Source organism: Pygoscelis adeliae, unplaced genomic scaffold (assembly GCF_000699105.1).
Source record: "Pygoscelis adeliae isolate BGI_AS28 unplaced genomic scaffold, ASM69910v1 Scaffold1, whole genome shotgun sequence".
NCBI classification, from domain to species: domain Eukaryota; kingdom Metazoa; phylum Chordata; class Aves; order Sphenisciformes; family Spheniscidae; genus Pygoscelis; species Pygoscelis adeliae.
The window spans coordinates 2,276,134-2,289,392 of NW_008824051.1; the positions used below are offsets into that span (position 1 = coordinate 2,276,134).

General features: G+C 46.2%; 1 protein-coding gene across 1 annotated transcript in view; it reads left to right on the forward strand.

The window, feature by feature from the left end:
- Positions 1 to 13,259, forward strand: part of FAM179A (family with sequence similarity 179, member A) — a 29,798-nt gene that overhangs the window by 937 nt on the left and 15,602 nt on the right. The window contains exons 2-10 of the mRNA XM_009333622.1: positions 158 to 308; positions 1,133 to 1,344; positions 1,828 to 2,063; positions 3,770 to 3,939; positions 5,182 to 5,228; positions 7,223 to 7,416; positions 8,367 to 8,523; positions 9,712 to 9,876; positions 11,957 to 12,077. Of these exons, the coding sequence (XP_009331897.1) occupies positions 158 to 308; positions 1,133 to 1,344; positions 1,828 to 2,063; positions 3,770 to 3,939; positions 5,182 to 5,228; positions 7,223 to 7,416; positions 8,367 to 8,523; positions 9,712 to 9,876; positions 11,957 to 12,077 (1,453 nt within the window). The remainder of the gene's footprint in view (positions 1 to 157; positions 309 to 1,132; positions 1,345 to 1,827; positions 2,064 to 3,769; positions 3,940 to 5,181; positions 5,229 to 7,222; positions 7,417 to 8,366; positions 8,524 to 9,711; positions 9,877 to 11,956; positions 12,078 to 13,259) is intronic.

The following is a 13,259-nucleotide window of genomic DNA, read 5'->3' on the forward strand; positions in this document are numbered from 1 at the left end:
GCAAGCGCCTCACCAGTCAGAACAGCGTGAGTTCAGACCGTTGCAGAGGCCAGGACTGCAGGTCACTACTGGTGTGCTAGTCTTCTGTGGAGAAGAGGTGTCTGTTTTTTCCTCACCGTATTACTTGCTGCAAATTTGTACTGTCCTTATTTTCAAGCTAAGTACCATAGCCCAGTTGCTGTCTACTGTGGGAGTGTTCACAGATTCAAACCCAGATACACAGCTCTGCGAGGTGGAAGCGTTGATTCGAACTTGCAGTTTTGTGGCAGCAGCTGGACCACTGAAGAAGAAGGTGAGGATGGAAAGGGGTTGAATATGCAATGGTGGCCTCAGCCAAATGAAAAAAAAATAACCTGATTTCAGGGAGAAATTGTCCTTGGAGGTCAGTCCTCATATGCTGGCTCTGTGTCAGAGTAGGTGGCTGACACAGAGCCTGCAGATGATCCTGCCCTCCTCCAGTGGTGCAAATGCATCACATCTCTCTATCATTAGTTCATTATGCTTTCTCCTTTATCAACAGTAGCCAAATCACTACCACTGCTAGCCGGGACAGGGACTGTGGCCCGACCGGCCATAAATCGGGCATGGTAATGAGATGTGAGTTCTGTTTCTATCCTTGCTATCAATGTCTTGCCATAGCTAAATTCCCAGTTCTTCCTCTGCTTGCCCATCAGATCTGACCTTGAGGATGGGATGGTGCTGTAGAAACACTGGCAAGGTCTGCCTGCTTGCTGAGATGTCTCTCTGCTTTCCACATGTACCAGTAGCACCGTGTGGGTCTTTACCGGTAGTCTTCACAGAAGCCAAGTCCTGAAATGGGAATCTTTTTTCCCCTCTTACCAGTGGGGCCTTCAACCTCTCTCTCCTGGCTTGCTAGCTCAGTGCTGTTCAGAAGAATTAAACTGATGCTAGTTTTATGAAAAATAAAAACAAACTGATCTTCTGAATGGTTAAAAAACCCTTGAATGCCTCACTAATTAGATGGGTTAATTGTAAAGGTGTGAGGTCAACTAACTCACTTCTTCCCTTTTACCTGATCTACAGCTTCTTTTCAGTCCATATTAACAACCCAGATGAAGAAGCATCCTAGTTCATGGCATGGGGTTGGAGTTGGGAAACCTCCATACCCAAGGGCCATCTCTCCCCTGGATGGCTGGGACAGCAAGGCTAGTGTGAACAACCTCAGCGCTATGGGTGGAGGTGATGTCTCCCACCTTTCTCACCAAGCCCTGACCCAGGACCTCCGAGAGAGGGAGGCGAGCAGCGCTGCCCTGGAAACCATTCAGATTGAGGACAAGCTGAAGACGGGGAGGATGTCTGAGGGTCTGTTAGCCTCACAGGAAGGTAAGGCGGGAGCCTGCCCGCTCTCCTGCGGGAAGAAGGGTCTTTTCCCAGCCTAGAGAGCTAGCACACATTCCCAGTGAACAGTTCTCCCTTGCATGTGCCCCCCTGCAATAACCTTCCCTGCTCTCAGTCCCCTGCATAGCCCTCCTGTTGCTGTAAGGGGGTACAACTGTGGGGCAGGGAGAGGAGCAGGAGAGTGTATGTGCAGGTGACTTATTCTGGGTAAGTACAGGTCTGTGGCCTCTCTGTTGTCTGATGGGAGCCCAGAGGACCAGGGTGTTCCTCTGGTGGCTCTGTGGAAGTGGGTAAGTGCTCTCCACTGGCCTTCTTCAAGTGGCTGCCAGCATGAGCATGTTGCCCTGTGCAGTTATTTAGAAGTTTCCAAGAAATCTGTCCAATGAAATCTCTAGCTTCAGGTGCTTTAGTTTTGCAGTGCTGCTTCTATTGCTCTTTGTGTCTCCACTTTGCGTCTCTGCTTTGCAGGCCTGACTGACTGCAGTGACCCTAAGGGAGTTACCCTGAAGCCAGCAGTTTCCACGTCAGCTTCCCAGAGGCTCCTGACAACCTCCAAGCCCATGCCTCCCATCCAGGACAGCCTTCCTTCCTCAGAGCCCAGCAGGATGAGCAACGGAGAGCAGGAGCATGGGGAAAACAGCACAGGCTGTGATGACAGTGATGGGGATGACAAGGAGCTGATGTCAGAGGGAAAAGGATATAAAGTAAGGAAACCAAGCCAAATCATGTTGTCGTGGTTTAACCCCAGTTGGCAACTGAGCACCACGCAGCCGCTCGCTCACCCCCCCACCAGTGGGATGGGGGAGAGAATTGGAAGGGTAAAAGTGAGAAAACTCGTGGGTTGAGATAAAAACAGTTTAATAGGTAGAGCAACAGTCACGCACGCAAGCAAAGCAAAACAAAGGAATTAATTCACTACTTCCCATCGGCAGGCAGACAGTTGAGCCAAGGAAGAGCTCAGCTGGACATTGCGCTTCAGGCTGTCTTTGCAACATGTGTACTGCAGACTTTATGTCCTCAGCATATATCAATAGGAGAAGAGGTCTTTAAATAGTTTCTGTGCTCTCTCGTGGCTCCTGCTGTGTTTTATGACTGAGAAAACACCAGCAACCAGTCAGAGCAACTAAATGTGTCTAACCTGGTCAAGCATATCCTTCTACAGTTAGTAAAATACATGTATCTGTGAACCATCTGTACATTGCGGTTACTGTTGAAGACACACCAGTGTCTTGGTGGCTTTTTATATCAGCTCTGTCTGGTTTAGATGGAAAAAGATGTTTGCTGGAGCAGGCAGTCCTGCAAACTCAACTTCAGGTTGTCTCAGCTTTTGAGTTGTACAGCAATGTCTTTCTGCACAGTTATCTCTAATATTTCTAGAGTTCAGCAGCCACTGTGCAGCTTTATCCTCTTCCATGGGTCTGCCCAGGGGTAAGTGATGAGAACTGGCAATTCTGGCCATGGGGAATGGAGTCCAGACACCATCCATTCGATCGCCTTTGCAGGAGGGACAGAAGCTGCAGTTGTTTGGTTTTGCCGTGGTGGGCAGGAGAAGGCAGATGAATAACAGCTTTTGTAAACAGGATAACCAATAAAAGCCTAACGTACTTGATTTCAGCCTTGGAGATACAGGGCCAAATGTATCCCTGACATTAACTCTGTTGGTTTTACTGGAGTTTGAACAGGTCCTGATTTGGCTCTTCAGCTGTGACAAGAACGATGGGATACTAAGGAAGGGTGTGTGTCTGCCCCTGCTCCCTCCATCCCCCTTCCTAGCCATGGCATGGGGAGCCTGAAGTAGTTTCAAGCAGGCAGAGAGACCTTACACAGAGCAGCAGGGTAGGGAGCTCTGCTGAACTTAATAAATGACAGTGAGCTTGAGATGATGAACTGTGTGGGAGCTGGAGAGCACTGAGCATCCAGAGAACACATTAGCATCTGGGCCAAAAGGCTGGTGGGAGACTGTAGGAAGGGCGAGGCAGAAAAAATTATGGGCTTGAGAAAAGCAGGTTTTGTCAGCATGCAAAATGACTTTGTGGGGACTTGGACGGAGTTCTGCAATGGCTGGTAGGCGCTTTAGGGACAGGGAGATGATAGTGGTCTAAACCCATTCTCGTAACATCAGAAAGGCTAATAGAGGCAACGGCACCCCAGAACATCCTTATGCCAAGTAGATGGATGCCAGGTGGGAATGCAGCCACTGCCAGAGAGGAGAGCAAGGGGAGAGAGCTGGCAATGTGCGACACGGTCTCTGACTCACCATTTCCCTTTCCATTGCCCATCCTAGGCCAAGCTGCTCCATCAGTTTGACTTTTCCTGCCAAGTCCTAGCTAAGAGCATGGCTAAACTTCTTGTGGCATCAAAGGCAGAAGGCTGGATGCTTGAGCTGAGCACTGCGTTCTACTGTTTCCAGGCTTCCCTGCTGTCCTGGTGTTGCAGTGGTGAGGATGGGAAGAAGTCACTGGGAATGGCTTTGATTCCCCCTATCCCCAAGTCAGCGACACCATCTGATGGGGATCCTGGCAGTGCTGCAGTGCCTATCCCAAGCTCTCAGCACCTGGGCCAAGAGGCCCTGGAGATGAGGTAAGCTAAGGTGTCTGCTTCTCCAATATGCGGTTCACCTCGCACTTCTCGTCTCATGAGGTTACTTTCCACAGTCAGCTCTCCAATATATTTGTGCAAACTTCTGTACATTCACCATTTTGCATATCTATGATGTTCCAGCACAATGTCAAAACTAGCATCATAACACTCTAAGGGCAGGGAGGGCGGGGGGAGGAGGAGGAGGAGGCAGGACTTAAGAGGACCTTAAAAGCAGGTCCTCTGCTGGACTCTGGTACTGATTCATTCTGTAATCTTTGTGATGCCATTTGAGAACTGTGTTGCATGGATCTGAATACAACATCTGGTTTTGTGTGTGATCTTTGACTGCCAATTTCTGTACCTGCAAGAATATGTTAGGGCAAATATTGGCTATTGTAGAGCTGTCTGCAAATTCAGATGCTGCTTCTGTAAATGTCAGTTGTAACTTCTTTGTGTCTGGGCCTTCACTGTGAAATGAGAGTCCAGATAAATCTCGGTTTATAGATGTATAATCCTATAGATGTTTAGTATTTACATATGGTTTTAAGATCAAAGGGGGCAAGGTGCTAGAGAACAGTTATAGGGCTGTAACTGATGAAAAGATATTTGCATGGATATGTGTGGGGAACTCTAGCTGTCAACCTTACTATAGTTATAACAATAAATAAGGAGTCATAGAAATATAGTTCCAATTTAAAAGCTTCAGCATGGCTTTTAAAGTGCAATCTGAATATATTTACCTACCAGTTGAGTTGGAAAAACCCTTTTTCTTCTTGAAAAAGCAGGGAGGTGTAATGTTATTCTCAGGAGACAGCAGTGGTATTGCCATGTGTAACAAGACACTGTCATCAGTTGAAGTCATGACCACGCAAAGTTAGGCTTCTGTAGCAGTATAAAGGTAGCTGCCCTCAATACAGACTTATGACTGGCTTAACATCTCTTGCTGATTCAGAAAGGATGTATGTGAGAGCCACTTAGCTCCAAAATGAGAGACAGCAGAATTGGATAATTAAGGCCCAAACTGAAGAATGACTCCTGTGTTTCAGCTGGAGCTTGATGAGCTCTGTGTGACTCCAGCAACTGAAAGTTTAATGGCAATTAATCAGTTTTGCATATTGTTGGTTTTATGGGTTGCGTTTCCTCCTTCATCAGAACAACCATGCTAAGAAAGTTTGCCTCCTTTAATGCTACCGCCCCTTCTCTTTCTAACTCCTCATATATTTTATCCTCAATTTTCTTAAGGCCAAGATCAGGCAGAAGAAGTGAAGAGAAGACCCTTAAATATCTAGGTAGGTACAGGGCATGGCTGTCTTAAAATGACCATAGGAATCCTGACCCATGGGTGGCACTGTGAAAGTTCGGTTGAAAACCATCCTGTAACGTTTTTCAATTCCTTGATGTGCTTAGACGGCACCCCCAGAGCTCAGTCACTGGGAAATGTGCTCTGGTGATCCAGTGAAAATGACTCCAGCATGGGGTTATGAATGGCAGGAGCTGGAAGGGTACCTTGGGGCCCGGGAAATGCACAGCAGGAAAAGAAAAAGTTCCTCTACCTCATGCTCATACCTTTTATGTCCCTGCATGCTCTGTAAGGTCACAAACATTAGAGAAAAACGGGGCATTTCTCATGAAATGAGAAATGTTCCCACTCCTTTCTCCTACACTTGAAGGAGAAAACCTTCCCTGTACCTCATGCTCATACCTTTTATCTCCCTGCATGCTCTGTAATGTCACAAAGATTAGAGAAAAATGGGGCATTTCGCGTGAAATGAGAAGTGTTCCCACTCCTTCCTCCTACACTTGAAGGAGAAAACCTTCCCTTGGAGCGGTTTCTGAACTGAACCCTTTGAGATCTGAAGTAGATTCAACATTGCCTATTTTTGCACTGGGAGAAATAGTGAAACTTTGTGTCATAGGAAGTCCTTGTGAATTTTCTATTTACAGAGAAAGAGACTTAAAAAAGGATCCAGCTTATGCAGGATCTGAGCTTTCCATTCTCTTAAAGCACAAGCCTAAATTAAATGCTGAGTAATGAACTGAGGTTCCCTTTTTGCAACTCATTTACCTCAAACCACATATGCTACATTTATGATTACAAATCTCTTCCCCTACTCTATCTGCATATGTCAGTATTGCAAACTGAGGCTGGGGTAAGAGATGCCTACTGGCTTCTCCCCCTTCCCTGCCTTGCATTATCACTAGCAATAAGAGTTCTGCATGACAAAATGCAGTGTCTGGTGCATTTGTGTCAGCCGATACTTTTAAGTTGAAAACCTCAATGACACTGTTGCTGTCCCTTTGCCATCTGTGGGTTTGTAGTGATAGGAGAGATGAGAATTTAACAAATAATTTTGCTGATGCAGAAAAAGGGATAAGATCCACTGATCCCTCAGCTCAGTGTTAGTTCTGCCAAATCATGGGCATGCCCCATAGGAATGATTGCTTTACTGCTGATATGCAGCTAGGATGCTGAATGCAACTGGGGAGAAGTATTGCTAAGTAAGGTGACATTTTTGCAGGACACATTCTGGGCTAGAAATGAGCTATATTGTTAAACCATCTCTCTCTCTCTTTTATTATTGACCTGACCATTCCGCAGGGAAAAAAAATCCAGGTTTAAGAAAGTTATTCCTTTTTTACTGCTTGGCTATCACATGATTTTATAATCTGTGAAGCCATGTAAGGAATGATTAGTTCTCCGAGTTTTAACAGCTCTGTTGGAGAGTATTTCAGAATGAGCTGCACCGTGCTATTCCCATCAAGAAAATCAGCCTTCAGTCAGGCTGCCCAGAAAGTGGGCTGATCTGCTACAATTTAGAATGAAACTCCTTGGGGAAAATGAATTCTCTAACTTCAAGAACACAATTCTGGTTTTGGTATCACTCTAGCAATCCTAAGCTTTTCTTTAAATGCCCTCTAAAATATTTCAGCAAAGAGGAGGAAATGTTGATGCTTACCTCTACAAAGGCATATAGCTATTAAAAACCAGGTGTTCTTCTAGTTACTGGGAAAAAGAGGATGTTTACTAAAATCAAAATGGATAGGAACACATAAGAATCTTTTTGGCAAGGGCAATCTCCATCTCTCTGCTCTTCTCTATCAAACACAGCTGCTCACTAGAAGCCAAGGGCTAAGGCCTTTATCATGCAGTACGTTTGAGTCTGATGGTCAACAGACTAATGTAATTTCTGCTGCCAGTGTAATATGGTAGCACCCCATCTGTTTGGAGAGGTGATATGTTCCTTGCTGTTCTCATACACAATCTATATCCATGTCTTATCAGAGCACCAGACTCTGGAACCCATCTTGCCTGTTCTCCAGCATCACGTTGGTGGTGGCGGCATGAAGTCTGCCAGACATCTACGTGAACCTGTGCCACCGTTAACAAGCCTCCCACTCAGCCAGGCCGAGGAGATAGATCATATCGTGAGCCCTTGCCTTCTGAGTGACGACGACTTGAAGGACAGCAATGGAAGGGTAAGGGCTAAGGAAAGGGGTGAGCAGGCTTCCTTTTCAGTGACTGTTCAGTGCTTAGCACAAAATGTCACTGAAAATCATCATCTTCCTCTCTTAGGGAGTAGATTCTCTTGGGAATACATTTGACAGCTACAGAGCAATTGCTTGAGTATTTTCATTGGTGCAGAAGTCACTGGTTGGGAGATAGTGCTAAGGTTACGCAAGAAGCATTCTTTGTGTATGAAGGCCAATTTAGAGCAGATCTGAATGGCAGAGCAAGTTACCACCTCAGTGAACATGTGCAAAATGCACGTTTGGAAGTACAGAAGCAAAGATTATAATGTTGAGTGTAAGCAAGACTGCAAAATAAAATGGGAGAGCTTGCTTTTCCTTGGTTACCTTTCTTGCTGTATCTCACAGCCCTCTCATTCTCAATTTTTCTATTCATTAAGACCAATGTTTCTCAAACTTGTTTTCACATGACTCCGTTTTTGGACTCGTGTTCTCAGAGAGCAGCTGAGTCCTTCAGAAGCAAGGAAGTGAGAAGCAGCTGCAATTACTGGCCATGAGTGTTAAGAAACAGCAAATTACCTCTCATTGCTGGTTATTGCAGATGGTTTTTATTCTGCCGCCCTGGCCTGTAGGAATTGAACTGCCTGTTCACTGGTAATGTGAGCTCTTCATACATCTTGGAGCACTCCTATGACTTTCTTGGTTCAAGCAGGGCTTCCTGACATAGACTGAGAAACAGTACCTTGGACCAGTGGAAGGTTATAGCAATGAAGTGTTATACATCACTGGGTGTAATTGTATGCCAAGGTGAGGAAAGGAGGAATTCTTCTGAAACTACTGGGATGTATATGGAGCTGGATTAAAGACGATGACACTCTACCACTGTGTTCCTGATGAGGTGTTGTGTATGGTTTGTGTATCTCTCTTTATGCTCCATGACGTATTTCCATTGCATCTAGATCCATGTTGTCTTGTCCAAGTCAACTCAGAAGAAAATACAAAAGCGAATGAAAGAGATGGAGCTTTTGCGTAGAGAGAGGGAGAAAGAGAGAGAAAAGGAAAAGTCCTTGCAGCTCCCTACACAGAGTGTTGACCCTAGGGATGCAGCTGAAGAAAGTAAGTGGGTGCTGTAATTGTGGGCCTTTTTGTTCACTTGCTTGCTATTTGCATAGTGTTCCAAATATCTGTGAAATCAGACTGGGAGGCTGTTACACTTGCATCTGCATGGAAGTTTGAATAGAATTTATTTCCGTTTTCCAAAGACAAATACAAAGGCATGATGTGTCTTGCCCATGGCCCACACTGAGTCAGTCACAGAATATCACCTTCCCCCCTTCTCCTATAAAGTCTTTCAGACTAGATAATTCTGTTTTGCAAACTACAGTGGGGCTTCAGACTCTCTAGTAGCCTCCAGGAAAGGTAAATGGGTGAGTCCACAAGAATGCTTTTCAACCAAGGTGCAACCTGGAAGAAACAAAATTAAACTATTTCTAATTAAAACACAAAAGATATTGCTCACGTGATAGGACAGATTATCCTGCTCACACCACTCCCTGCTGAGTAGCTCGCATTGCAGAGCCATGCTGGAGCCCTTCGCCAGTGCTTATGTTTTACCCACATGAGCAAGCAGTGTTACTGACTTAATTGCAGCTGACGGGCTCTGATTGTACTGCTGCACGTGCTACCGTGAGTGCAGCAGCAGGGAACTCAGCCCAAGGGCATCGGACAAGGTTATCTGCTCTTTTTCTTGCTATTATTTCGTGAAATGCTGGTGAGGAGTGCTGAGGTGGGATCCCCAGAAATGTAACTTCCCTATCCAGCCTCTGAAACAGGAAAGCAAAAGAAAAGCAGTACTGAGTTTTCCTCATTTCTTAGGGAAAGCATCAACTGCATTCAGTTTTAAACTAAAGGGGGGCAGATTTAGACTAGATACAAGGAAGAAATTTTTGACGCTGAGGGTGGTGAAACACTGGAACAGGTTGCCCAGAGAGGTGGTGGATGCCCCATCCCTGGAAACATTCAAGGTCAGGTTGGACGGGGCTCTGAGCAACCTGGTCTAGTTGAAGATGTCCCTGCTCATTGCAGGGGGGTTGGACTAGATGACCTTTAGAGGTCCTTTCCAACCCAAACTATTCTATGATTCTGTGATCACTGTCCCATGTTAGTGTGCAACTGTTATGCTTGGAGTTGCCTGGGACAACAAAGGGATGTTACCCAGCTCCAGCAAGATTTCTAGCCCTTTCCAAGCCCATAGCCACCCTGTCCAGCACTCTCCACTTACAAAGTCCTTTTTGGTCTCTGCAGGCTTTGGCCCACTGCCTGTCAATGGCACAGTTCCCATTCCCCCCAGCACGAGCAATGCACGCAGAGCAAGAGCTGGTACTGCCTTGAGGAAGCAGGTCAACAGGCCCTCACTGCCCAGCATCCCCGTTGTCAGCCAGGGTGGCAGCTTCCCGCGCAACTCCTCAGGTGAGCCCACTCACAAAGTGCCTCATTCCCCAACCACAGGTAGGATCTCGGGTCCAAAGCCTGTCCTGAGGATTGAGAGCAAATCTGCTTTGGATCCACTCCAGCCTGGTGATACTGGAGCAGTTGGTGCTTACAGATCTGTTGGAAAGTTGAGCTGAATAAAGTAGTGGTAAAGCCTTAAGCTCTAGCTTTTGTACATACTGATAGGCCAAGATATAACACTGGTGCCAGGAGGCAGCTGTAACTGCAGGGCTGAGCCCCGGTGCAGTCTGGCAGGGTGTGTTCACTGTGCACATATGTGTACCACCATGATCAGTTAGCTACTCACCGTCTTGGCCCTCTGTCTGTGCTGCTGTCTGGCTCTCCAGCCAGCTTTTCTACCATCGCAGCGAGGGTTGTCTCTGCATGGAAATTAGTGACTTGGTACCATCATGCTATTGCACCTACAAGTGCTTAACAGCTTCTAGCCTCTCTCATCCCACCGCCTGCAATGCAAACTGGGAACAAGCAGTGCCCCTTCTGTCACCCCACCCAAATATGGTGGCTGTGTGTAGCAGATGACATGCAGGAGAGGCTGCCTCGTGCTCCCAGGCTGTTTGCTACCTGCAATAAATATACAGCAGAGAGTGAGTCCATAGTGATTCTCGTCTCTCCTTTGTGGGTAGCCTACCTTGTGCTATGATCCTGAACAGCATGAGTTAAGAAAAAGGGAGCTAAGAATGATACTTTGAATGCTCTTTTCTAGTGATGCTACTCCAGTTTTCAAAATTGACCAGAACTAGCCTGACGTGACTCTCCGTTCATATTGAATATAGAGGTGTATATGTACATACTCGTGCAGTGACATCGCTAATGCCAGTGACAGTGATATCGGTGACATCCAAATTAGTCCCCACCTGCATATTTTTGATTTTATAGTTCTTCCATCCTCCATACTTTGTAGAACACGCAAGGTAGTATAAAAACCCTACAGAGTCCATAACAGTTCATCTAGATTCTGTGCAATATTTATACTCAATACTTTTAGACAGCTCAGATGTTTTCATCTATACTTTAGAAAATGAGCTTTTGAGTGCAAGACATGAAATTTTTGACCTATGGTTCTTTTGATGACAAATAGGTTTCACAACAAATGCATTTATCATCTGAATTTTCTTATACCTTGTATATTTATCATCAAGAGAGTGTGTTTTCCAACAATTTGTATCTATATTTACATATTTTTATTCTCAGTTCACATTTGGAAGGCTTTTTTGTTACAACTATCTAGACTAGAAATTGCATTTTTCCACAAGAGAAAGCTTAGGCATTGCACAGTTTGCAAACAAGTACATTTGATGACAAATAAATCTCACTTCACCGTCTTCGAAATACAGCCAGTGGGTACCTCTGAAATAGTAAATATTCATAATGCTTGGAAAATAGCAAAATCCATAAACTACTACTTTCCCAATAGTATGCTAAAATGTATGTGCACTCAGCTGCCTGCTGTCTAGAATATTTGAAGTAAATGGAAACAGAGGCACTGTCAGATTTAGAGAGTCAGGTATCACTGTTCCCAGGTGGTTGCTCCTTGGGGATTTGCCTGAGCCCAGCAGGACTCAGTTGTTCAGGCTTGGTGCTCACTGCGGGCAGCTGGAAGTGTTTCCTCGGAAAGTTACAGGGTGCCTCTGTCCCCAGTGCTCCAGGTAACAGGGAAGGGATACAGGGAGGTATGTGCACATCTCAGGAGCTTAGTCCTGGAGTAACAAGTCCTGCTGGGCGGCACTGGCTCCCAGTGAGTGTGAGCTCTGTGGCACTATGAATCTGCAAGCTGGCTGTGGTATCTATATGGTCTTGGGAGCTGGCTCTATGTGTGCAATTTTCAGGTTTACACAAGGAGCTGGTGCCCAGCTGGGGGTGACTGGGAGATGGTTGGGTGCTGGGGAAAGCAATGAGCCAGACAGCAGGGAAGTCTCTGAACCAATGCCAGTTTGCACCCATATGTAATCTTGGCTGGGAGACTGGATTGCAGTCTTCTCGGTGGCGGGGTGCCTTGCCCCGAGGCATCCGATGCTAGTGTCTGACCCTCTCCTTACAGCGAACTCACTGCCAGCCATTGTTACGGACTTAGAGAGTGGGAACACCCGGGAAGTCAGACCCTTCCCTCAGCCACAGCAGGCGCTGCTCAACGCACTCACATGGCTCAGCAGTGACGACTGGTAAGAAAGCCCCCTGTTCACTCTTTTTCCCTCTCAGTGTAAAGGTAAGTTAGAAACATTTTTTTCCTAGTGCCTCTGAGCCCAGACAGCCCAGATGTCCAAGGGAACTACTGAAACCACTCCAAAGCAGTCACAGTATAAAGATGTGAGAGCAGGCTTTCATTTGCCTTGGTCCATAGCAGTGCTACAGCCACAGCAGGTCGATGCTGTTTCCTAGCTTTGCCTTCTGCTCCATGTAGCTGCAAATGAAATTTCCATGGAAGAGAGAAAGTTGTGGAACAAGGTGATTTGCTGGCTGAAGCCAGAAGCAGGATGGAAGTGATCTTGAGTTTATAGTTTTGGGGCCTCAGGTCACTGGCCCAGGTGGGACTGAGTAAGGATTTATCTCTGGTCCTGCTGCTGGCAGCAGCAGCAGCAGGAGACAGGGCCTCCCTGTGACCTCCTGCATGTGAGTCCCAGGAGTGCCTACGGGGAGTTCCTATTTCTGAGAAATGGACTGAGACATGGCGCAGAGTTGCTCAGCCTGTCATTTCTCCTGAAGGGCTCATGGCAGAAGACAAGGAAAAAGAAAAAAAAATCCTTTAAGAATCTTGCACTTTTAGAATGAAATTTTTTCCTCCTCACTGCTTAATATGGGCCAAAGATGTTTTGTTGATAATCACAGTGTGTCCTGAAATTAGACACAGACAGGAGGAGACTCCACAAATTTCAGGTAATATTGGTTGTCTTTTTGATTTCTGGGTCAGCATGCACTCACTAGGGCTCCATTCACACTGGGATAACCATGAAAAATCTTCCATGATGCATTTCCTTGTGTGATTGCTTTGTTTTGCCCCTCTCCCCTTTCTCTTCCCTGTTCCTGTTTGGTGCCCTGTGAGGTGCAGAGAGCTGCTGCAGGTGTGGGAGGGCCAGGTTACACTCTGAGACCCCAGTGGGGATGGGTCCCCAGTCCTGCCCTGCAGCCCTGGTGAACCAGTGACTGCATCAAGTGCCTTCATGTAGCCCAGGTCCTTCACAAAGAAAGTGCTGAAAGAAGCGGGGCTTTGCTACTTTTAAATAACATGTTGCTGTTGTGGGTGTTATTTTAAGTAGGGGTTTTCTGGAAGATCCAGCATTTTGGCTGTTCTTGCCCAGGTGTGGAATCTTTTACGACATCCTGCTGTTTGTTTTTTTTTTTTTGGG